The sequence below is a fragment of the Bufo bufo genome, chromosome 3 (genome assembly GCF_905171765.1).
Source record: "Bufo bufo chromosome 3, aBufBuf1.1, whole genome shotgun sequence".
Classification (NCBI taxonomy): Eukaryota; Metazoa; Chordata; class Amphibia; order Anura; family Bufonidae; genus Bufo; species Bufo bufo.
Genome location: NC_053391.1, coordinates 133,894,777 through 133,922,120, shown reverse-complemented (window position 1 = coordinate 133,922,120; position 27,344 = coordinate 133,894,777). Strand labels below are relative to the sequence as shown.

Genomic DNA, 27,344 nt, shown 5'->3' with positions numbered 1-27,344 from the left:
ATATATATATATATTATTTTCACCTCGCCACAAATTATTTTTTATAGTTTGGCAGTACATTATTATTACACATTAAAGGTTCCCCCTGGGGTCCTCTTGTACAGACCCCAGCGTGGCTGGACTTGCTGAGGGAGTCATACTTACCTGAAATCTGTTGCTGGGTTCCTGCTCCATCGCTCCCTCCGGGACCCTGCAGCTCTTAACACCAGACCAGATGTTGATGCAGGTCACATGGCCACTGCGACAAATGACTGGCTGCAGTGGTCACATGCATTATGTCACCCAGTGACATGACACATGGGAGACACGTCACAACTTTAGCCAGCCATTGGCTGCAGCGGCCACGTGACACGCATCAAACTGAATATTGATACGGGGAGCCCTGAGAACTGCAGCGGTCTTGGGGGGAGCAAAGGAGTCAGAACCCAGCAGCAGGGGTCAGGTAAGTTTGAATCCCTCCGCACATCTGGCCATGCTGGGGGTTCTGCCCGGGAGGACCCCAGGAGTGAACAACCCCTTTAAATACTGATATTAAACAAATACAGTTTGTTCTAAAAAAAAAAATAACATACCCCCATATGGCTACAGTATGTCAGTGGAAAAATAAATAAATTAATGGCCCTTGGAATGCAAGGAAGAAAAACTGAAAACGTAATTTCCAAAGTTGGTCTTCTCCTGAAGGGGTTAAACAGTGGGCAGAAACACAGACAGAACGTAGCCTAATACAGATTTGTTCTTACGCTGCCCTTCAGACAGTAATGTAGAATATAGTCCTCTGCCACTGTAAGCAGCACTTAGTCTAATGAATGACGCTGCAGCTTTTACAGCCGGTAGCAAAACGGGTAATAAAGAATAACAAGCTCGGAGAGGCAGCTAAACAAAAAGTTCTGTATGCAATATTTGTTTCCCATAATTCAGTCATCGCCATATTCCACAACACTTGATAGAAACAAAGTCCCGTCCCCACTGGGACAGTATGAGCAATTTCATTCATGGAAATCGAAAGAGAAGTAAGCAGGCTATGTTTTGAAGTATTGGAAGAAACCAGATTACTTGACGTAAACTTTTGGAAACATGAGAGGAACATGCACCTATTGACAAAAAAAAACTCACCAAAGAAGGAGTTGTTGGAATCGAATAAAGCTTTCTATATGTGAATGTAATAATGATATATGTAAGTGATTGCAACATTATCGTGATAGGGTAAGTTTATTGGGGAAACAGTAAAATGGTCCGCCTCTAGCCTGGATACAAGATGAGATACGGTTGGGCATGGAGGATACAGGGTCTGTATAGTATCCTGCAGCACATTTGCCCACAGATATTGCAGATAGGCCTGTAGATCCTGCACACTCGTAGTTTGCTGAAGCTGGCGTCCCACCTGGTCCCGTAAATGATCGATTGGCGATAAATCTGGTGACAGGGCAGGCTGAGGAAGTGTTGTAATTTGGCTGAGATATTCCTGGGAAACCCTTGCTGTGTGGGTGGATGAACATCATCCTGCTGAAAAATGCCAGTTGGAAGCCCTGCCATGAAAGGCAACTCATGTGGCCGCAGGATGTTCTGCACATATCACTGAGCTGTTAGTGTCCCTCGTATCACTACTTGGGGTCTTCGACTGTCGTATTTGATAGCTCTCCAGATCATCACACCAGCAGTTGGGCATTGTGTTGCTCCACAACAAAGGCAGGATTGAGGAGGACTAGTGAACTGCTAGTGGGAGAAAAGAGCATGTTTCTCTCATAAGATTTGTTACAGCTTCTTATCTTCACCTATAATTTATACAAAGTTTGTTGAAAGGTTAGTGACCATTTAAAGAGGTCTCCTCCGGGACTTAAAGGGGTTGGTCCATCTTGGACAGTGATGTGCCTTCAATATCTGATAGGTGTGGGCCCTGAAGGGAACGGAGCTCAGAATGTGCAGGAGGTCACACCAGGCATGCACGGCCGTCCTCCATTTCTATGGGACCGACGAAAATAGCTGAGTGCTGGCTCAGCTATTTCCGTCAGCCCCATAGAAGTGAATGGAGTGGTGGCCGCGCTTGCATAGTGCGCTTCCCATTCATTTCAGTGGGACTTATGAATATAGCTGAGCATGCCGCCCCCGGCTGTTTTCAGCCACGCATGAAGTCTAAGGATAGGGGCAGGTCCCAGAGGTGCTAGCGATATGCCTCCAATGTCCATGATGGGCCATTTAAGTATTGATGACCTATCGATAGGACAGGTCACCATTATCAGATTAGCCAGGTTCTGACTCCCAGCACTCTCACCAATCAGCTGTTTCCAGAAGCTCCAGCTCCAGAAGTAGGCAGCTGAACTACACATCTGAGTACAAACCGGATTCCAAAAAAGTTGGGACACTAAACAAATTGTGAATAAAAACTGAATGCAATGATGTGGAGATGGCAAATGTCAATATTTTATTTGTAATAGAACGTAGATGACAGATCAAACGTTTAATCCGAGTAAATGTATCATTTTAAAGGAAAAATATGTTGATTCCAATTTTCACGGTGTCAAAAAATCCCCAAAAAGTTGGGACAAGTAGCAATAAGAGGCTGGAAAAAGTAAATTTGAGCATAACGAAGAGCTGGAAGACCAATTAACACTAATTAGGTCAATTGGCAACATGATTGGGTATAAAAAGAGCTTCTCAGAGTGGCAGTGTCTCTCAGAAGCCAAGATGGGTAGAGGATCACCAATTCCCACAATGTTGCGCAGAAAGATAGAGGAGCAATATCAGAAAGGTGTTACCCAGCGAAAAATTGCAAAGACTTTTCATCTATCATCATCAACTGTGCATAACATCATCCGAAGATTCAGAGAATCTGGAACAATCTCTGTGCGTAAGGGTCAAGGCCGTAAAACCATACTGGATGCCCGTGATCTCCGGGCCCTTAAACGACACTGCACCACAAACAGGAATGCTACTGTAAAGGAAATCACAGAATGGGCTCAGGAATACTTCCAGAAACCATTGTCAGTGAACACAATCCACCGTGCCATCCGCTGTTGCCAGCTGAAACTCTACAGTGCAAAGAAGAAGCCATTTCTAAGCAAGATCCACAAGCTCAGGCGTTTTCACTGGGCCAGGGATCATTTAAAATGGAGTGTGGCAAAATGGAAGACTGTTCTGTGGTCAGACAAGTCACGATTCGAAGTTCTTTTTGGAAATCTGGGACGCCATGTCATCCGGACCAAAGAGGACAAGGACAACCCAAGTTGTTATCAACGCTCAGTTCAGAAGCCTGCATCTCTGATGGTATGGGGTTGCATGAGTGCGTGTGTCATGGGCAGCTTGCATGTCTGGAAAGGCACCATCAATGCAGAAAAATATATTCAGGTTCTAGAACAACATATGCTCCCATCCAGACGTCATCTCTTTCAGGGAAGACCCTGCATTTTTCAACAAGATAATGCCAGACCACATTCTGCATCAATCACAACATCATGGCTGCGTAGGAGAAGGATCTGGGTACTGAAATGGCCAGTCTGCAGTCCAGATCTTTCACCTATAGAGAACATTTGGCGCATCATAAAGAGGAAGGTGCAACAAAGAAGGCCCAAGACGATTGAACAGTTAGAGGCCTGTATTAGACAAGAATGGGAGAGCATTCCTATTTCTAAACTTGAGAAACTGGTCTCCTCGGTCCCCAGACGTCTGTTGAGTGTTGTAAGAAGAAGGGGAGATGCCACACAGTGGTGAAAATGGCCTTGTCCCAACTTTTTGGGGATTTGTTGACACCATGAAATTCTGATTCAACATATTTTTCCCTTTAAAATGGTACATTTTCTCAGTTTAAACTTTTGTTCCGTGATTTATGTTCTATTCTGAATAAAATATTAGAAGTTGGCACCTCCACATCATTGCATTCAGTTTTTATTCACGATTTGTATAGTGTCCCAACTTTTTTGGAATCCGGTTTGTACACTGTGTAGCGGCCATGCCTGGTTACTAAAGTGGTCCTCCGATTTATTTAAATGTGAACAGCATTGTAGTAACCAAGTACCGACATTGGACAGAGCAGTGTAGTTCAGGTACCTGGTTCTGGAAACACAGCTCCTGCAAACAGGAGGAGGGGCCATGTCAGATTTGCTTTTGAACATCACAGGATCATCCCGCCTTTCTGTAAGTGTGATTTATCCCTCCTTATCTGTTTTGTGAGCCTAGGAGTGCAGTACAGTGCTGGCAGGTGGGAGACGCCCTCTGCCTCTGAGTGAAATGCATCTAGCTGTGCAGCTAAAACAGGGAATAATATCGCTGAAAAAAACAATAGGAAGCCCGAACATAACTGTTTCTCCATTTATGATTGTAAAAAGAAGCACATCCATTATGAAAACTCAGCTTTGCATTAAAGGGGTTGTCCGGGTTCAGAGCTGAACCCGGACATCCATCCATTTTTACCCAGGCAGCCCTCCTGACATGCTCCGATGCTCTCCTTTGCCCTGCGCTAAATCGAGCAGGGCAAAGGCATTTTCAAGAGTACCGGTGACGAACCGGGCTCTCCATGGGGCTGCCAGGAAGCCTGGTGATGTCACCGGCACTGATGGACGGGCTTTAGCGCTGCCCTAGCCAGTAAAACGGCTAGGGCAGCGCTAAAGCACGGCCATCACAGCCAGTGACGTCACCGAACGAAGTCTCCGCCTGGCAGTGTGTTATTGTAAACAAAAGAGCTCTTGCCCCGCGTGATCTAGCGCAGGGAAAAGGATAGCTTTGGAGCATGAACTGCTCCGATGCTCAAGTCAGGGGGGCTGCCTGGGTAAAAATGGAGGTATGTCCGGGTTCAGCTCTGAACCCGGACAACCCCTTTAAGTTGCAGAGAACGCCTGATTTTTTTTATTCGATTGGAAAGTCTCACAGATTATTGTGTTAGTATAGGTAAAATGGCTCCTTCATAGCAAGTCAAAAATATTATCTTTGTTTTCAATGTGATTTAAAAAAAAAATTAAGATTTTAAATTGAGCAGTGAGATACTACTATACTACCAGTATACTACTACTGTATATCGCCATACAGATTCATTGTTTTTGGAAAACATCACTGTTTACACAATCTGCTGCTCAAAAGTGATAAATATGGTGTCCACATCAATGATACTGTTAGGCAGGGCTGGTGCAAGGATTTTTGCCAACACAAGCGAAGCTACATTTTGTTCACCGTATTTTTCGCCCTATAAAACGCACCTAGGTTTTAGAGAAGGATAAGAAGAAAAAAATATTTTCCATTACACCTCAGGTCAGACCCCCAATGTTAATCAGGCCTCAGATCAAACACCCAATGCCTCAGATCAGCCCCCTATGTCAGCCATTAGCCCCCAGCCCCCCATGTCAGCCATCAGCCCCCCATGTCAGCCATCATGCCCCCATGTCAGCCATCAGCCCCCCATGTCACATTTCTCCCCCTCATGGCCTCCATGTCACATTTCTCCCCCTCATGGCCTCCATGTCACATTTCTCCCCCTCCATGTCACATTTCACCCCCTCAATGTCACATTTCTCACCCCTCCATGTCACATTTCTCCCCCCTCCATCCATGTTGCCACATTTCTCCCCCCCCCCCATCATGTCCATTTCATCCCCCCATGCTACATACATTTCTCCCTGCGGGCCGCACAGACAGACTACTCAGAGACATTTGTCCACACAGTTACTCACCACCAACAGCTCTGCCTCCAGTCTCCAGACATCCGCTGCCCAATCTACACCAGTTGCCGCTGCCTGCTGCCCGCCGCAGTGCCACTCGGCAGTCACACCCCCCTGACCACGTGACTGTCTGTGTTGCCGATGCCGTGCTGCTGCTGAGCCTGCGTGCCACTCTGTGAGGAGGTGAGGGCTGGGGCCACACGGCACAGCTGCAGGCTGGGGCGGGCGGCCGGGCCCGGCGGCGGGGCAAGTCCGCAAGTTATGATGTATTTAAAAAATTTAAATTTAAAAATAAATTTCCGCCCTGGCGCCTCCCCCCCCCATCCTTTTCTGCGCCCTCAAGCAGCCACTTGGTCTGCCTTATTATAGAGCCGGCCCTGCTGTTAAGGAGAACTACAGTCACCATCCAGACCACTGCCAGTGAACTCAAAACTCTGTTGTTAGCCTTCTGAAATCTCTCTGGGTAGTATGAAACTAAGGCTACCCCTAGATATTCACCAGAGGTCGCCACGAGGCAGGATGTACTTGGCTGCTAGGGACCCAGGATATGTCTGCGGAGCTTGATAACAGAATACTGGTGTGGTCACACTAGTAGCAAACCTATCAGAATTATGTGAAAGAGTAGTCGGCAAGCAGGGTCAAAAGAACAAACATGATGAATGTAGTACCAGAAGTACCAGAAGAATAGATGTATCCAGAATCAACAGCCGCAAGGATAATGCTAAAAACAAGCCTGAAATCAAAAACCAGAAAACTCTGTAGTAAGTTGCACAGTATAGAGCCTGGGGAAGACAGACGCAATACCAGGCAATGATGATAGGGGACAGCTGGCTTTAGGCTAGGGCTACACTGCGACATTTTGTAGCTCGACTGATTGATTTTAACTATTGAACTACAGCTGCAGTCCAAATTAATGTATTTAGTTCAATGCAATCCTGTTGACTGCAGCTGAAGTTCAATAGCTAAATCAATCAGTCGCGCTACAAAATGTTGCGGTGTAGCCCTAGCCTAAATCCTCAACTAGCTCTAGGATGGACAGAAACTTGATTGGCTCAGTTTTCAGTTACAATGACAGGTCCAACCCTGGATGCAAGGTGAACTCCTGAAAGATGGTCCCCCCCCCGATGGTTAAGCGTTTGCTTGCGCATTGGGTGATTGGAAGTCCCCTTACACAGGGCAGTTATCGGGAACTAGCGTTCCTTCCCAATAATGTCCTGTCTAATGGAGCCTTAAGAAATGAGCCTCCTGGACAGGGGACCACAATATATTAACTCACATATAAAAATAGGTTTTCTGAACTAGAACTAAACGACTAGAGAAAACTGGAAAATAACCCAATCACACATACCAGACCACCTTCAAAAAAAAAAACTGAGATTTTCCATTAGCTTCAATCCATCATGACTCTAAAAGATAATCATTTATCTGAGCACTATATCTGTGGCTGGCTCTGCGGAAGTTAAATACCCTAATGATTTTACGTAGAGGGGGAGGTTTTCTCCGCTGTTCACACAGCTGTGTGTTTAGAACTTCCTGTCCTTCTATATTACTCACAGGGGGCTGGGGAAGCAAAACAGGGGATAGGCAGACGGGGCAGACAGCTGTGAGAACCGGCCGCACGGAGGATGGAGCGAAAGCAACAGGCAGCAAAGAAAGAGTAAGTTTCACAGCATTATTTAGCAGCACACGTTCTCCCCTTATACTTACCTCTTCCCGTTTATTCCACAACATGTACCTTACACTTCATATTTGTGGAGCTATGGAGTATATGTTATAGGGATTTTTAATGTATGTATTGTCTACAAAGTAGGGATGAGTGAATCAATTCATACGAGTTGCTTCATTCATCTGAACAATTTTTCGATCTGTGAGGGACTGTGCCAGCAGATTAACATGGCTGCACAGCCTGCGCGACCTTAATCTCATGCATGCGCCGTTACTGCGAGTATTGGCACATGCGCAGATGATATGAGTGCATTATCTATATTCTACACCTATACACAAATTATTTGGAATTGTACCTATGCCGTAGGTATGAGGGATTATATATCTTGCTTTGCTTTTTTCCATTTGTTATCATTTTATACAACCGCATTTTAGTGGCAGCTAAAGCTGGCTATTAGATTAACGTCAACTGAAGCCGCCAATTTCAGTGGGACCAGCCGACCATCTTATCTGATGGGCCTCCCAGCTATTCCCTGATGGCAGATGTTGGGGAGAGAAGGATCACGCAGTTGGATTTCAACCTGTCCAATCTTTTTGCTTTCAGTCGAGCATGTGTCTGGGGTGGTCGGAAGATATAGCTGTAAAGTGTATGATCAGCCTAAGGCTACTTTCACACTAGTGTTCGGGTGTCCGCTTGTGAGCTCCATTTGAAGGGTCTCACAAGCGGCCCCGAACGCATCCGTACTGCCCTAATGCATTCTGAGTGGACGCGGATCCGCTCAGAATGCATCAATCTGGCAGCGTTCAGCCTCCGATCCGCTCAGCAAGCGGACACCTGAACGCTGCTTGCAGCGTTCGGGTGTCCGCCTGGCCGTGCGGAGGCAAACTGATCCCCGTCCAGACTTACAATGTAAGTCAATGGGGACGGATCCGCTTGAAGATGACACTATATGGCTCAATATTCAAACGGATCCGTCCCCCATTGACTTTCAATGTAAAGTCTGGACGGATCCGTCTGAAGCTACTTTCACACTTAGAATTTTTTCTACAATATAATGCAGACGGATCCGTTCTGAACGGATCCCAAGCATTATATGAGCGGATCCGTCTGGGCAGACATCAGACGGACCCGCTCTGAACGGTAGTGTGAAAGTAGCCTTATGTGTCTGTTTGTTGCTACCACATCATTATATATGCAGTGTATGGGATTGCACAGTTTTGATCCATATTTACGGATTATATTTAAAGGGGTTGTCCGGGTTCAGAGCTGAACCCGGACATACTCATAATTTCACCCCGGCAGCCCCCCTGACTTGAGCATCGGAGAAGTTCATGCTCCGATGCTCTCCTTTGCCCTGCGCAGGGCAAGGGCTCTTTTGTTTACAATCACACGCTATGGCAGCACTAAAGCCCGCCCATCAGTGCCGGTGAAGTCACCAGGCTTCCTGGCAGCCCCATGGAGAGCCCGGTACATCACCGGATCTCCAAAAAATGCCTTTGCCCTGCGCGAGTTAGCGCATGCCAAAGGAGAGCATCGGAGCATGAACTGCTCCGATGCTCAAGTCAGGGGGGCTGCCTGGGTGAAAATGGAGGTATGTTCGGGTTCAGCTCTGAACCCGGACAAGCCCTTTAACTCCTGCCAGTTCGGTCAGTGAGAAACTGATGTTTTTCCCTTAGCTTTCCCTCAGTTTGCTTCAGTGATGTCTGTGATTCTTAGGGCTTATGCACATGACCATGATCGGCCTGGGAAACACAGTCCATGTGTCTGCCGCATCTCCATGACCTGAACTGAATTCATAAGTAAGTTCCTATCTGATTGCCGGGCTGTAGTAGTGTAATCACATGATGATGAGTTTACACTGCATTAGCCCCGTGATCAGAGACTGACTGTATCATTTAGGCTACTTTCACACTTGTGTTTAAATTTTCCGGTATTGAGATCCATTATAGGATCTCAATACCAGAGATAAACGCTTCCATTTTGTCCCCAATCACTATCAATGGGGACAAAACGTAACTGAACAGAATGGAATGCTCCAAAATGCATTCTGTTCCGTTTGGTTGCATTCCCATACCGGAGAGCAAACCGCAGCATGCTGCAGTTTTCTTTCCGTCATGGGATGTGGAGCAAAACGGACGGCATGACCCACAATCCAAGTCAATGGGGACAGATCCGTTTTCTCAGACACAATAGAAAACTGATCCATCCCCCATTGACTTTGAATGGTGTTCATGATGGATCCGTCTTGGGTATGTTAAAGATAATACAACCGGATCCGTTCATAACGGATGCAGGCGCTTTTATTATCAGTAACAGAAGCGTTTTTGCTGATCCCTGCCGTCAGGCAAAAATGCAAGTGTGAAAGTAGCTTTATTTTTATAATACAGACAGTCACTTCAGGTCAAGGGGGTCGTGGTTGGCAGGAGATATGGACAACACAGTGACGATGTTTCCTGAGCCAATCACAGTCGCGTACATGGGCCCTAAGCGTTTTGTCCACACAGATGTCATCACTTTTCATGCATTTTTTTCACAACATCTCCTAGCAGCCATTTTTAAAAAACGGACAGTCTTTCAGTGTTGTTCAGTTATTACTTCAGGTGCTGTCCTTTCTAAAGACTGACACCCCCCGCACATGATACTCGCTCTTGTGCATGAGCCCTTAAAGTTCAGTGTAAGTTAGGGGTGGGCGATATAGGCGATATGCGATATAAATTTGTGCCACGATATAGATTTTGTGCATATCGCCTATATCGCCGGACCGCGATATGACCACGGAGCGGTAGTGAATAATCGTGCTCTCGGCGCGCACCATGTTCTCCTGAGCCGGCACAATGGAGAAGGAGGGAGTCCCTCCCTCCCCACTGTGCGCGACTGCCGCTGGCCACTAATCAGAACAAAGGAGGAGGGGAGGGACTGTGGCCACTGCGCCACCAATGAATGCATGAATACCAACGTAGCGTTCATGTGCCGGCCATATCCCGGCCCCTATGACTGCATGCTGCGATCCGCCGCAATTAACCCCTCAGTTGAGGGGTTAATCGCGCGGATCACAGTGTCCTGTCAGAGGTCGGGTGGCGGGAATGTTCTTCAGTCTCTGCATTGGTGGCAGTGGGCAGTTCCGATCGGTGCTCCGATCGGTTACCATGGCAGCCTGGAGTCACGCTACTGAAGTCCTGGCTGCCATGGTATGTTAGTGAGCAGCATTATACTCACGTGCGCCGTGGCCGCCGGTCGCTCCTTCTTCTGTCTGTGCGGCGCATTGCTAATGCTTATAGCATTAGCAATGCGCCGCACAGACCTATGAGAAGAAGTAGTGCCCGGCGGCCACGGCGCCCGTGAGTATAATGCTGCTCACTAACATACCATGGCAGCCAGGACTTCAGTAGCGTCCTGGCTGCCATGGTAACCTATCGGAGCCCCAGCATTACACTGCTGGGACTCCGATCGGAACTGCCCACTGCCACCAATGATGGGGGGGGGGGGGGGGGGACCCTGTGGCCACTGCCACCAATGATTAATACTTAGGTTTGAGTTACTAGAGGGCGCTGATAAGAGGGAGAGGCTGGGGGGCACATGAGAGGCTGGGGGGCTGATCAGAGGCTGGGGGGCACATGAGAGGCTGGGGGGCGGATCAGGGGCTGGGGGCACATGCGAGGCTGGGGGGCGAATCAGAGGCTGGGGGGCACATGAGATGCTGGGGGGCTGATCAGAGGCTGGGGGGCGGATCAGGGGCTGGGGGGCCTATGAGAGGCTGGGGGGCGGATCAGAGGCTGGGGGGCGGATCAGAGGCTGGGGGGCTGATCAGAGGCTGGGGGGCTGATCAGAGGCTGGTGGGCGGATCAGAGGCTGGGGGGCGGATCAGAGGCTGGCTGCCATGGTCAGCTCCCTGCTGTTGTATGCACTATGCACAGGGCAGCAGGGAGAGTATAAAGTCCTATTCACCCTAATAGAGCTCTATTAGGGTGAATATGACAAGGGTTCTAGCCCTGAAGGAGGCTAATAGTTATTAAATAAAAAGTAAAGAAAAAAAAAAGTTTAAACACCCCCCCCCCCCCCAAATATAGAAAACAATATATCGCTATATATATCGCATATCACACATGCTTAAAATTATATCGCAATATAGATTTTAGGCCATATCGCCCACCCCCAGTGTAAGTGCAATTATAGTAGGGCAGAGGAACTATACCCAAGAGGATTGCGAGTATGGATTGATTGCTCGCATATGTACGTATATCCCGCATTGAGCGTGGTGGAGCTCTGATGTGGACATCTGTATCGACGTGTTGACACCATTTATTGACTTACCATTGGTTTAGGGACAACAAATTTCAATTATTGAGCAGGAACTCAGTATGTATTCATAGCATGTACGAAGGCTGCAGAGCCTTTCTTGGTGGTCCCATAAGTGGACAATAGCAAGCACTTTCATACATACAGCGATACATGCTTCTTCCACCTCACAGCTGATATCTCATTCTTCCACCATTGTCAGAAACCTGTCAGCAATGATTAGGAATAATTGGCTGCAGTGTATATTCTTTTACCGCAGCACCTTGATTTTTATTTTCAATTAAAAAAAGTTAAATGCAGTCTCCATGCATGGATGAATACCTTTAATCTATGTCGCAGGAATACTCTACCCCAGGTCTCTTTTTTGGATTGGAAATCACAGGACACTAAGTGAAAGGGATTTTGATATTGATAGTCTGTCCTCAGGATAGACCATGAATATCAGATCACCAGGGATCCTACACCCCACACCACCATCGATCAGCTGTTACCTTGTAGCTCCACTACCAGAACTGCATATCTGCGCCCATTGTGTATTGGGGGCGGAGCTGGTAATTGATGGGGGTGCAGGTTATCGGACCACCACACCACCAGATAGTGATGAAATCCTTGAAAATGTCTTTAACTACATTTGAGCTGACCTTTAAGACCATATAGTGCATAAAGTTTTTGGGTGTAGTTGAATACGTATAAGATTATTTGTATAATAATTTACCTTGATCCTCTTTTCTTGAAAAGGCTCTTCAGTGAAACAACACTCCTTTGAGACATTTACCTTTTTAGCTTGTCCTCCTCAACTTTTCCTTGACACTTCAGGTAGAGGGGCTTTAGCATCTACCCATCGTCTATGAACAAACATTTAAAGTACTGTAATTGTCATGTAGTTCTGCCTAATAATTTTATGGTTCTTCAGTGAAATAGCTGTGACTTAAAGGGAACCTGTCACATTGAATATGATGCCTGAGCTGAATGCAGGATCATATAGAGCAGGAGTAGCTGAGCAGAATGATATATAGTTTTGAGGGGAAATATTCAGTATAACCTGTATTTCATTCATTTATATTGCTGGCTTTGAAGTGCAGGAGGCGGTCCTATCAGTGAGTTGACAGCCTTCTCTCTATGACTGTGCATACAGAAATAGCTGTAAGTCACTGATAGGACCGCCTCCTTGTCTTCAAAGCCCAGAGTGAGCAGGAATTTACTTGAATGAAATACAAGTTATACTGAATCTTTTCCTATACAACTATATATCAATCTGCTCAGCTCCTGCTGCTCTATAACATGCTGCCTGCAGCTTACATTGCATTTTCATGGTGATTGGTTCCCTTTAAGAGACTCATTCTATACACCTTAGCTACCAAATTTTTGATTGCTTGAATGCATATACAAAGAGAAAATAAGAAACTCTGCAACTAGAGTTCATTGAAAAAAAATACTATTTCTGTCTACAGCTGCCATTATTATATAAATCAGCTTAAGAGCTACGTACACCTAAAATACATTTTTATTGATCCAGTGCATCTACAATTATAAATACTCTTCATTAGAGAACATGGTTTTGTGTCTACAGTTGCTATGAAGATTTATTCACCTCAGTGATGTGGGTTTTATCCTGCAGTTATAAACCCTTCCTTGTGATCTCTACTTCTTCCTAACCTACATTTGATATATTAGGAGGACATACTGTGGTTGTGGGTATCAGAACACACATTACATGACATCTTATGGGTCTGCATAGCTGCAGACTGGTCCCCAGTACGTCCACCACTAAATATACGGACATTGATCATGCGAGCATTAGAACTGGACCATGGAGCAGTGTAAGAAGATGAACCCTGTTTTTCTTTTGAGTAGTGTTGAGCGAACTTGTGTTTAACTTTTAAGTTCGGCGTCTAAAGTTCGAGTTATCGAAGATTTGCGTTATGGATTCCGCTACCACGGACCAAGTTATGGTCCGTGGTAGCGGAATCCATAACGTGATTCTTCGATAACCTGAACCCGAATTTTAGACGCCGAACTTAAAACACAAGTTCGCTCAACACTACTTTTGAGTCATGTGGATGACTGATTTTGTGTGAGTCACTTACCTTTGAAATAGATGGCACTAAGCTTTTTCTTTGGAATGAGGGTAAGCTGACAGGGGCAGTGTAAGGCTCTGGACAATTTTCTGCTAGGAAACCTTGGGGTTTTGACATTGATGGGGATGTTAATTTGACATGTACCACCTGGCTTATTGTACAGACCAATTACATACATTCATGGCTACAGCATTCCCTAATGGTTGTGGCCTCTTTCATAAGGATAATGTGTCCTGTCACTCTACAAAAATTGTTCAAGGATGGTAGTTCAAGGTGTTGACCTCCAAATGCCCCAGATCCCACAGATCAAGTTTCTGTGGGATATCCTGGAAAAGAAATCCAATCCAGGGAGGCCCACAATCTCAAGTTACAGAACTTATAGTATTTGCTGCTAACGTCTTGTTGTCAGATACCACAGAACACCTTCAGAGGTCTCGGGAGTCCATGTCTTGACAGGTCAGATGTTGGCATACACAATAATAGGCGGTTTAAATGTTTCAGCTAATGTGGCCAAGGTTGTCTTCGTATATAATGTATTGCTTCCATTCCCTGCCAGATATTCTGCTTGAGAATGAAACATTTCCACTCTATAGGTCCTAATAATACATGGTTCCATTAGAAATGATGTTCCTTATGTCTCTATGACTTCCTGGTGAATATTGATTGATCCCACAACATGGCTTCCTCCGCTGTGAGACTAAGTACATGAATGCCTGTCAATACGTGATAAATGAGGTTGATGTAATGGAAATTATGGTTTTGGGTTTAAGTTTAGGTAATGAAAAGGTGGGATGATGTGGGCTGCTTTGTCCTTATCTGCTGAGAGGAATTTCCACTGGTTTCAATGACTCAGAGTCATGCCCTGCTTACTGGACACTAATAGGTGAAGGCTAGATAAGTGGTGCTACTAGAATCCTATGACAAAGCATGCTCTGGTTTTCACAGTCCTCCTGTCCATTACAGCTTTTTCCATGAACAGTGAGACCCATATCTGACACTTCAACATGTTGAAATCTCCTAAACCACTAAAGAAGAAGTTCACAGCCAGGCATGAGCAGAATTTAGATTAGTTCATTGTTAAAGGGATTCTGTCATCAGAAATGAGCCCTATAAGCTAAACATATGGCGATGTCCCTTGTAAAACACTGAATCCTAAAGTAAGTTTATCAAATGCCCCTGTGCCTCTATATTCCTAAAAAAGCGGTTTATATCACCTGTCAATCACTTCAAAATGTGTCCAAGGGGACGTCTCATGGTGAAAGGTGCCCGGCTGCAGCCATCTCGTTTGGGTGCCCAGCGCCGCCTTCTCAACTGAAATCGCCGCCCTCCCTTTCATTCAATCCGCCTACCTCAGGTGACTAACCTTCCTTGTGCCCAGCCACGCCCGCCTGTGAACGAGCCCAGCACCGTCTATGTCTCCTCCTTTCATCAACGATAGATAGCCGTAATCTCATGCGCAGTTCTTTCCCTGAAGCTGATGCCAGCAAAGGGAAGGAACACTATACCGGCACTGCGCATGCGCGAGCTCGCGCATCGCGAGATTGCGGCTATCCATCGTTGATGAAAGGAGGAGACATAGGCGGTGCTGGGCTCCTTCAAAGGCGGCCGTGGCTGGGCACAAGGAAGGTTAGTCACCTGAGGTAGGCGGATCGAATGAAAGGGAGGGCGGCGATTTCAGCTCAGAAGGCGGCGCTGGGCACCCAAACGAGATGGCTGCAGCCGGGCACCTTTCACCATGAGACATCCCCTTGGACACATTTTTAAGTGATTGACAGGTGATATAAACCGCTTTTTTAGGATTCAGTGTTTTACAAGGGACATCGCTATATGTTTAGCTTATAGGGCTCATTTCTGATGACAGAATCCCTTTAAGTTATCTTTCGTCTGCCTCGAATGCAAGCTAAAGGTGGATGGCCTGATGTTGGGAATGAACGTTCCAGTGAACGCTCTTTCCTAAAAATCGGCCCATCTAAATATGTGGCCGATCACCCAATGAACAAGCGAAACCTTCATTCATCGGGTGATCCCATCGTTTGCACAGGCACATACATTATAATTTCTGGCCAGCAGGTCGCAATGTTTAAACAGCGATCTGCTGCCCCGAAGCAATGCAGCTGTATGGGGACGAGGGGGTCTCAGTAGTGATATCTCGTTCTCATACTGTGGAGGTGCTCACTGCCTGTAAATGCAGCGGTCTCCTTCACTGAACAAGCAGCGACTGTCAGGAAGGAACGCTTCCTTCCCAACGATCGACTGTTAGATCGGAGTGTGTAAACCCGCCTTAAGGCTGTGTTCACATCTGCAACTCCACATGCAGCATTATCTTTTCCATCAAAATGACAGAAGCCTTGACAGAGCCCGAACAGATCCAATTGCTAACCTTTGGGGTTTGTTGGTCACTGTTTGAAACTATCATACACTAGCTCTGTTACAGCTTTATGACTTCTGTTTTAACGGGAGCCATGACACTAGTATGAACAGAGCCTAAAGCTGGCCATACATTTCATTTACTATTTGTGCAAATGTGACCATTGAAGCTATCGATTGGCTGCAGCACTTCTGGTCTGGGGTTGGAGGGGGGCACCTGGAGGTGCATCTCTAGAACAAAGGGCATTTAAAAAAATATATACCGGTGTGTGTGTGTGTGTGTGTGTGTGTGTGTGTGTGTATATATATATATATATTTAGCACACTCCTGCTGCCACTTGTACTGGACAGCACCATAAAATAGTTTCTTGGAAAGCCAAGAAGTTAAAAGGTTGTTCTATCTCAATATTTATGGCATATCACTAGGATATTCTATAAATGTCTGATTGCTGCAGCTCACCTCTGAAACCCACTCCAATCTCCAGAATGGAGCTCCCGAAGTGAAGGGAGAGCATGTTGTGTATGTGCTCAAATCCTCCATTCACTGCTATGGGACTTCCAAAAATAGCTGAGAGCTGGCTTGGTTATTTCCAACGTTCCCATAGTGGAGAATGTAGAGGTGATCACCCTTGCGTGGCAGGTTCTCCTTTCACGGCTATGGGACTTCCGAAAATAGTTGGGATGTTTTTGGACCGCCTGCAGCAGTGAACGGAGAGGTTGCCACGCATGCACAGATGCTATTCTTTCACTTCGGGGCCCCGTTCTGGAGATAGAAGAGGGTCCCAGGGATGGAACCTGCACCTACATGACATCTGTTGTATATCCTAGTAATATGAGCATACATGTTGAGCTGTGAAGTCCCCTTTAACCTCCTGACAAAAAAAAAAAGTTTCTTGCATTTATTCTGTGTTGGTGCCCCCCTAAAAGGAAACTTCTATATATGACCAGAAAAGAGGGGGACATAGGTAAGGAAACGTAGAGGCAGTTTAAGTACCAGATGAATATAAAGTAATTTCCATTGACACATGTCTGATTGAGGCTGGTTGTAAGGACATGCTACAGTGGTATATGGCTCCATTGCGACCATCTACAATATATCCCACCGCAGACACACGCTGCTTTCATGTGGTTTAGGGCTGTATTACACCAACTATAGCAGACTTGAAATGAACTCTGGACCTTTTATCTGCTCATTGTAGTTGGGATAATGAGGGAATAACACACACCTGGCCATGGAACTGCTGAGAAGCCAATTGTCCCATTACATTTGGTCTCTTAACAAGTGGGAGGCACATATGCAAACTGTTGTAATTCCTGCACCGTTCACCTGATTTGGATGTAAATACCCTTAAATTAAAGCTGCCAGTCTGCAGGTAAAGCATATCTTGTTCGTTTCATTTCAAATCCATTGTGGTGGTGTATAGAGCCAAAAATGTTAGAATTGTGTCAATGTCCCAGTATTTATGGACCTGACTGTTTCTAGTAGATAAAATTACAATTGCCCGTTCTTGGTTAAAACCAATTATACCAATAATCCAAGTTAGCATGGATTATAGTCTCTAGTATTTGGTCAGATAAACAGGATACATTTAAAAAAACTTTGGAGACCTTGGAAGACTCAGTATCTGGAGGCAGGTGGTGGAGGAGGGAAGCCAAATAGTATTTTTTTCTTTTCTCATTTTTTTAAAAATCTTTTTCTTTTTCTCTCTGTTTCCATGTTCTCTCTAAATTTACTTACCTTGCTTTGGTTACCATAAATCTCAGTGTCCAAGAATCTTCTTATCTACTCAATCATCTATAAGTTCTGGACATTTTGATGTCTGGACGTTTGATGCAAAGGAGCTTTTTCTAGCTATGTACTTTTTGGGGCTATTCCGTAAGCGGATCTTAGTGTTTTATTATACCTTGTATTATTCCTATCTTTTTGTATTAAAAAAAGAAAAGAAAACTAATGAGGTTCACAGAGACCAAGGGTGTATTCCCATGTTGTGGTCGTATCACGCTTTTCACTACAGTGTTTGCAAACCCACAGCCAAAAAACGTCATATGACTGCAACATGTGAATACACCCTAAGCAAACATCCTGATGTTCACTCATGTTGAAAGGCACATTTTCTCATACACAGTTGAGTTCAGTTATTAGGACCACTTCCAACTTTCGGCAGTGCGTAGCTCATAAAGGAAGTCACATGTGGTGAGCTGGCTTGGTGGGTGTATAAGGTGTGTGATAGGCTGTCTGCACATACAGTACAGACCAAAAGTTTGGACACACCTTCTCATCCAAAGAGTTTTCTTTATTTTCATGACTATGAAGGCATCAAAACTATGAATTAACACATGTGGAATTATATACATAACAAACAAGTGTGAAACAACTGAAAATATGCCAAGAGTGTGCAAAGCAGTAATCAAAGCAAAAGGTGGCTACTTTGAAGAACCTAGAATATGACATATTTTCAGTTGTTTCACACTTGTTTGCTATGTATATAATTCCACATGTGTTAATTCATAGTTTTGATGCCTTTAGTGTGAATCTACAATTTTCATAGTCATGAAAATAAAGAAAACTCTTTGAATGAGAAGGTGTGTCCAAACTTTTGGTCTGTACTGTACATCCCTCACTGCTGTCATGCGTAAAAGGGGCGATAATTCCAAAAAGGGAGGATTATTGGCTTTCGGGCCAAGGGTGGCAGTATTTCTGAAAACTGCACAGTTTGTGAATTGTTTGCGTCCTGCTGTGGTGAAAGTGTATCGTAAGTGGAAAAATGGCACCATTGCGCATAAGCAACATGGAAACTGTGGAGCACCAAGTACCATTGACGTAAGAGGTGAATGTCAACTACACAGGTGTGCGATGGTGGCCTGATGCCACAAGGAGCAGTTCACCGCCAAAATGAATCAGACATCTGTCTAAAACAACAGTTCAGCGAACCCTACTGCATATGGGGCTCAAAAACAAACGGATAGTCGCTGCAGCTGCTAACGAAGTTGCATTGGCAGAAAAAGCTTCAATTTTCGCAGCAGTATCAGAATTGGACCTCTGCTGATTGGCAAAGTATTGTCTTTTCTGAGGAGTCTTCTCATCAGACGTTTTCTGCTTCATCAAAGGAATGGACGTTGGCATGTCAGGTGAGAAACATCAGAGAACAAACACCCTGCCACCATTGCTGGAGGAGCACGAGCTGGTGATGGTAGCGTCATGGTTTGGGGAATGTTTTCATGGCATTCTCTGGGTCCACTCGTCCATGTGGAGGGCACTCTCTATCGATCTGGATTTAAATCTATCCTTACATCCATACATGCTGATTATCTTCCCTGGGGCGGATAGAATCTTCCAGCAAGACAGTGCGACATGTCACATGGCTAGAAATATTCAACATTGCTTGGAGGAGCAAGACTTCTACATACTAACTTGGCCCCCTAATTCCCCAGACTTGAACCCAATTGAGCACCTGTAGGACCACTTAGATCATCTATGGATCCTCTCCCACTCACCCTCCAGCAGCTGTGGGACGCACTGCAGTCAGCATGGCTCCGGACACCTATGACAACATACTAAAGACCTTATTGAGTCATTACAGCCCGTGTAGCTGCTGTATGTGGTGGTTACTGTGGTTACTCTGGATATTAACTGGTGGTCATATTAATCTGACTCGAATGTATATGTTTACTTTTGCAGTTCCCCTCTGTGCTCCCACCACCAGTCATTGGTCCCCGCGGCTTCAGTATTTGGATTCTGACATGACAACTTAGGGTCCATTCACACGTCCGTAAGTGTTTTGCAGATCCGCAAATTATGGATCTGAAAAACACGGACACTGGCAATGTGCATTAATACCTAATCTTGTCCGCAATTGCGGACAACAATAGTACATGTTCTATTTTGTTGCGGAACCGGAAGCACGGATACGGAAGTGCTGATCCGCAAATGTGGATGCAGATCCGCAAATGCGGATGCGGACAGCACATTCCGGCCCCATTGAAAATGAATGGGTCTGCACCCGTTCCGCAAAATTGCGGAACGGATGCGGATCCATTTTGCGGACGTGTGAATGGACCTTTACCTTGTAACCTCTGTGACCAATCAAGCAGTGACAATAATGGGTGCATGTAGGGCTGCTTTATATTTACAGCAATGGCAATTTCAAAATAAAATATTGAGAACAGTAAAGGGGGTAATTTACTAACCGTAAATACGCCTATATTAGGCGTATTTCTGGTGCAGCTTGCAACGCAAAGGTTCTTTGCACCGCCACCTGTGACTTTTCTCCACTCAGACCAGGTCTAAATAAGTGGGAGTGGCGTGGGCTGCGAAGGGGACCGGCCGGCGCAACGGTGGATCCGCCGAAGTTATGTAGAGACGACGACGGATCCACCGCCAGCTATAGGGGATCTAAAACGCTGGTCTTAATAAATGACCCCCTAAGTGTCTTACAGGCGCCCTAAGAACCATATTACATATCTGTGTAGTGGTACACCTACCTATATCATGATTAAGGGGGGCGTGTCCTCCTAAACATTGTGCGGATAGAGCAGGAAAGTTAGTGTTCTCTAAATGCTATACTATGAATTATTAATTGAAGTCAGAGGACTGAATTAAGAAATGACGGCACTTTAAGAGTACCTCGTGGTCGTAAGTAGTATATTGATGCTCACTTTGATACTTTTTGATTGCTGGGCTGCGTTTATTATACAGTATATTGTGTGAACAGCGGCTTGGTGAGGCTCTGCAGCAAACTGCTGAAGATTGTCCTGTGTGTTGCTATAGTGGATTTAGACTGTTTTAAAAAATGCAGCCATAACTATGATATGGCTGCCACACAAATAAGAGAAAAGTTGGACAGATCCAGAGATTTCGGCAGAACCAGGTGAGTGTGTTATATTTATGAGGGGCGACCGAACTCCTCTCCCCATAAAACACATGCTCGGTTTGGCTGATATATAAGGAGGAATGAAGAACTGATTGAGCATACGGTTGACCGCTATTGAAGGTGTATCGGCAAAGGTAGACCTTCACTCCATGTCTTCCTGCTTGTGTCTCTTTAAACTGGATTATTTATTTTTTTGATGAATGGAAAATCCAATATTCAGAAATGCCAAATCTGGCCAGTGCTCTGATCTAAAATCGAAATCAAGTCTGGTACGTGTCCTACCACAAGCCACATTCTCTTAAAATGTGACCACATTATTGAAAATCAACACTGTCCTAATGGGATTTGCGCAGCTGAGATGTTGCCTTGGCTTTTGAGGCATAAGTTATTTTCGCAGTAAGGGTCGGGTCACACGTAGTGGGGCACTGCAAATATTCGCAGTATATCTGCTGGTATTCTGCAGTGGGAAATACACACCAAGCCGTGCAGAATTTGTTGCGGAGATTCTTTTAATTTGTCTCAGTTTTTACCCTCTGGATTACAAAGGATGAAATTAAACATTCTTTTAAAAACAAAAAGTTAACCTTCTGTTCCTGAGAATGTGATAGATAGATAGATAGATATAGAGTTAGCCATACGGATAGATAGATAGATAGCCTACATTCTCTGTGACATATTTTAGTTCCCTCATGCAGACTGACCATTGTCTTTGATAGGATAATCCATCTAAAGGAGCATTTTTCATGGGTTCCAATGTTGGGTGGTCAATGATTACGATAGATACCTGTAGATAGATCTTCTAGTGCTGCCTTTTTTCTCCATTTTTTCAAGTTTCTGGATCCTGGTCCGTGATCTTGAGAGGGATTGCACCCAATGTTTGTTGAGTGTGCTGCTTATCTTTTTCTATGATAGATAGATAGATAGATAGATAGATAGAAGACATAGATCTTATATATATGAAAATACATTTCTGTCTGTCTGGACAATCTTTATGTGCAACCAAACGACTAGACCGATCTTCACCAAATTTGGCACACAGGTACATTAGGTGTCCAGGAAAGTTTTCTGAGCTCTCTAGGACTTACCGTTCCTGAGATATTCCCAAAATATGACTGCATTAGCCAATAGAAGCCAGCAAGCCTTTCACTTAAATCTGAACTGCCATTTACACAGTCACATGTCCCTTATTAACCAATAGAAGCTCTCAGGTCCTACTCCAGGTTGGAAGAAGGCTCTTGTGAGCCGAAACGTCGCAAAGTTGCCATATCATGGGTGAATAAAGTTCCACTATTTTTCACTTTTATCTGGAGTGCAGTCCTATTTTCCTTAAGTCGTATTATTGGGGTATTGCCGCTGCCCTTGTGGACATTGCACCCGTTTCCTGGTTGGTGCTCCCGCTGGATTTTCTTCAATAAATTTATATATTTTAGATAGATAGATATTAGAGAGATACTGTAGGTAGTGTGGGGACTCGCTCTGGTAGACAGGATTAGCGGATACAGTATAGAGGCAACAACAATTTCTTTGGATCAAACAACCAGTTCAGTGTTTTATTTACACTTTAGGCAAGTGACAAAACAAGCAGTCATAATCAAACAAAAAGTCACCTTGCGGTGTTGGTGGTAATTCACACCATGCTGCAATTCTGCCTCAAAGAGTCCACCGGTTTTCATGCCAAATAGGTAGCAAGCCTTTATCCAGACACAAGGCTCCCAGATCCCAACACAGAGATCTGGCTTCTGAGCCCAGCTGCCTATTTAAAGGGTTTCTACCACCAGAAATCCTGTTATGTAGCTGACTGATATAGCGATGCGCTAATGTCAGCACTACATAACAGTGTGTTTCTAACATTAGTCCCTGCAGCCGTTTTTGTTAAAAACGTACTTTTATAGATATGCTAATGAGCCTCTAGGTGCTATGTGGGCGTCATTAGCACCTAGAGGGCTCCGTCCACTAACCATTTCAGCCGCCCATCGCGTCCCTCCAGCCCGCCCCGCTCCTGTGGATTGAAGTGAAACTTCTCAGTATCTCGTACCAATTCCCGCGCCTGCGCCGTGCTCTTCTGTATTCTCCCGGTGCCGGCTTCCTCACTGCGCCTGTGCCAACTATGTTACAATGAGGAGGCCGGCACCAGGACCGCGGCATTCACTCACTGCGCCTGCGCCGAATACAGAAACGCACGGCGCAGGCGCGGGAATTGGTACGAGATACTGAGAAGTTTCACGTCAATCAACAAGAGCGGGGCGGGCTGGAGGGACGCGATGGGCGGCTGAAATGGTTAGTGGACGGAGCCCTCTAGGTGCTAATGACGACCACATAGCACCTAGAGGCTCATTAGCATATCTATAAAAGTAAGTTTTTAACAAAAACGGCTGCAGGGACTAATGTTAGAAACATACTGTTATGTCAGTCAGCTCCATAACAGTATTTCTGGTGGTAGAAACCCTTTAAGGACAGCCAGGTGCTGCCAAAACCCGGACCGACATTTAAAATCTGGTCCGGTATTTGACCTCACCTGGTTGTAAATCAGCAGCAGCACATGCTGGGAGGAAAATACCTGTTTTCCCAGACCAAACCTCTCACTGTGTCACAGTAGATATACAGATTTGTATCCTTATTATAGATAAGTTGAGTGTTGCTTCATAAACTCCTTATAAATACAATCAGCCCCCGTGAACCACTTACTCCAATATCTGTGTCATCAGTCCTCCCCCTCCTCTAAAAATTGTTGAGCGGTGCAGACGACCAATTTAGCACAAGGTCACTTCTGGATATTAATGCTGTGCTGTGGGAAACATATTGTTGGTGCATTGTGCACTGTTTTCGTGCAGTCAGCAGTCTCAGAGTTGTTTATAGAGTGATGTGGATGGGCATCAGTAATCTGGCCTCATCCCAAGCACTGCTATGCTCTGCAATTTGCCACAAGTGCTGGCCTGATTTAGGAGAAGGCCGTGCCATTAATCTACCTTCTGTTATGATTGAAATAATGAGGTTTCCCTGCGTGGGATACAGTTCATTACTGCAATGTTCTGCACTAGACGGGACCTGTTTCGGTGACTGTTTTTGATACTAAAAAATTACTAATTGCCTGGGGTTGTCCTGTTCCATGGTGTTGTACATTGTAGGCCCAATTTGTTAATGTGGAGAGTATGGGGATGCACAAGAGAAATCTTGGAGGCAATTGTAGGAATAACAGATAGGAGAGTAGAGAAAGAGGTCTTGTGAGGATTGGAGATTACGTGTGAGAAGGTACCAGGAGATCAGGGCACAGATGTATGGAGGGACAGGTGGTGGACGACCTTGTATATCATGGATAGTGTTTGTATGGGATTTTGTAGTCAATGGGGGATTGGCAGAGAGAAGAGACAGAGCAGTAATGGGGGAGAGGTGGATTAGTTGGGCAGCAGAGTTGAGGATAGACTGGAGATGTGTGAGAGTGCTAGATGGGAGGCCACAGAGGAGGATGTTACAGTAGTCTAGGCAGGAGATGTGAGGGCACGTACAAGCATTTTTGTAATCTACTGGCTGAAGAATGTGCGGATCTCAGAGATATTTTTGAGTTGGAGGCAGCGGGAGGTGGAAAAGGCTTGGATGTGCAGTCTGAAGACCAGAGCAGAATCAAAGGTTACCCCAAGACGGAGGACTTGCTTGAATGGAGAGATTGTGCAGCCATTGACTGTGATAGATAGATCTGTTGGGGGGCTGAGTGAGATAGGGGATGTTAGGTAAAGACTTAAAGAGGATATGTCACCAAAAAATGCAATGCAATCTGAAAGCAGCATGTTATGGAGCAGGAGAACCTGAGCAGATTGATATACATTTTTGTGGAAAAAGATTCAGTAAAACTTTTTACATTTACATCTGCAGCCCTGTGAGGAGGAGGTACCAGTGACTGACAGCTATCTCTGTATACACACTTATACACAGGATGCTATCAATCACTGGTAACTCCTCCTCCTGTACCGATAGCTGTTCACAGGAGGTGGAAAAAACAAAGATATAAATGTATAAATTACAGGTTTTACTGAATCTTTTTCCACAAAACTCCACAGGTACTCTTTAAGCAAAATGATAAATTACCTCCTGTAGTACTTTAGAGCCCTGTATTCTGGAGCACCACTGCTTAGACATTGGACACTATTCTATTTTTGCAGTAGATGGTGGTGGAGTAGTGTAGTACTTTAGGGAACTGTATGTTTGGCCAATATATGTGACTGTTATTTTGGCAGCATACTATATAGCACTTCTAATCAGGCACTGCATGGAACCGTTATGTGTAGAATGCATGGCGACTGAATGTACCACATCAAGCAACACAAGGTTGGTTCTCTCAAAAATTGTGCAAATGATGGATAAATACAATGCAAATCAGAGTGAAGGTCCTTATGACCCTCTCATGTCAGCTTTTCCGCTATTAATGTATCATTTACATTACTCTCAGTGCCCAGTGGTCCACACACGCTAATATTCCTATCTGACGTACAATCAGTAGTGTCATTTTTCTAGGAGTCAAGGGAAAACCCACAGGAAACCCGTGTCAGGCTTCATGTACAAGGTTTTGTCTGCCTTCTGCATTTTTATTTTCTCCCATCATTACAAATGACTATTCTCGTCTGCAATACAGAACAGAATTGGACGTGTTATATAATTGGTGGAACGGCCACCCAGTGATTTTGTGATTTAGACTTTTCTCAGCGTCTTCATTCGGAGATAGGACCGTCATGATACCTTCTTTCCGCTGCGTCTCGTCTCTGCAAAGTTTCACAGAATTTTCTTTTAGATTCCTCACTTTGCTATCATCCTCAGATAACAGACCTCCCCTCCCCATGTAGTGCCCTCTGTATAATTATAATATATAATGGCCCCTCTGTATTATTATTATTGCCCCCTCTGTATTATTATTATTAATATTATAATGGCCACCTTTGTAGTATTATTTTAATAATTATGGCCCCCTCTTTATCATAGTAATAATTATGGCCCCCTTCTGCCCCTCCAGCATACAGTCCCATGTAAATAATATCACCTTACCTCTCTTCCCGCCTGCCTTCAGCCCCTCCAGCATACAGTCCCATGTAAGATACATCACTCCCCCTGCCTTCAGCCCTTTTTGCAAACAGTCCTATGTAAAATACATCACTCCCCCTGCCTTCAGCCCCTCCAGCATACAGTCCCATGTAAGATACATCACTCTCCTGCTTTCAGCCCCTCCAGCATATAGTCCCATGTAAGATACAACCCTCCCCCATCGCCTTCAGCCCCTCCAGCATACAGTCCCATGTAAGAATACATCACTTCCCTGCCTTCAGCCCCTCCAGCATACAGTCCCATGTAAAATACAAAACTCCCCCTGCCTTCTGCCCTTCTTGAAAACAGTCCCATGTAAAATACATCACTCCCCCTGCCTTCAGCCCCTCCAGCATACAGTCCCATGTAAAATACATCACGTCCCCTGCCTTCGGCCCCTCCAGGCATACAGTCCCGTGTAAGATAAATCACTCCCCTGCCTTCAGCCCCTCCAGCATTCAGTCCCATGTAAATAATATCACCTTACCTCTCTTCGCCGCCTGCCTTCAGCCCCTCCAGCATACAGTCCCATGTAAAATACATCACTTCCCCTGCCTTCGGCCCCTCCAGCATACAGTCCCGTGTAAGATAAATCACTCCCCTGCCTTCAGCCCCTCCAGCATACAGTCCCATGTAAAATACATCACTCCCCCTGCCTTCAGCTCCTCCAGCATACAGTCCGATGTAAGATACATCACTCTCCTGCCTTCAGCCCCTCCAGCATATAGTCATATGTAAGATACATCACTCCCCCTTCAGCTCCTCCAGCATACAGTCCCATGTAAGATACAACCCCCAGAGGATGCCATCTGCCAATCTCTGCTGTCCATATACCAGGCCTACCAGTATTACCCCTTCATATACTGCCTGCCCGCCGGTCACTCAGTGCTTATAGCCATGCACCAGTGCCATGAGAGCCAGGCCAAGCAGGTGGCAGTCAGGGTGCTGGTGAAGGATGACTAGAGAGACAGTACTGCCCAGGGGATGCCATCTGCCCATCTCTGCTGACCATATACCAGGCCAGGCCTACCAGTATTACCCCTTGATATACCGCTTGGTCACCACACCTAACACTCAGGGAGTGACTCAGTCACACTGTGACACTGACTGTCCCTCACTGTCAGTGTCTCTCATTCCGGCTGCCCTGGGGAGTCTGTCCTGAAGGGGCACTGTGGCAGCCATCTTCTTCTTGCTCCAGCTACGCAGTGTCTTTCCCGCCTGAAAGGTGGGCGGAGCCTATCAGTGAAGTGCTGTACTGCCGTGCGCGCCTTGGTGATTCATCAGGGCACGCGCTACTTCTGCTGAAATCGCTCCTCACTCTGTGCAGTGCAGCAGAAGCAGAGCAGAGCGAAAAACT

General features: G+C 45.4%; 1 protein-coding gene across 2 annotated transcripts in view; it reads left to right on the top strand.

Moving 5' to 3' along the window:
* The window catches only part of LIMK1 (LIM domain kinase 1), a 115,816-nt gene that overhangs the window by 48,974 nt on the left and 39,498 nt on the right, over nucleotides 1–27,344 (top strand). The window contains exon 1 of one of the 2 annotated variants that reach the window (XM_040423607.1): nucleotides 7,202–7,299. The exons of the other annotated variant lie outside the window; for it this stretch is intronic. Coding sequence (XP_040279541.1) covers nucleotides 7,268–7,299 — 32 coding nt within the window. The 5' untranslated portion in view covers nucleotides 7,202–7,267. Of the gene's footprint in view, nucleotides 1–7,201; nucleotides 7,300–27,344 lie in introns of those variants that run through there. 2 annotated transcript variants of the gene reach the window in all.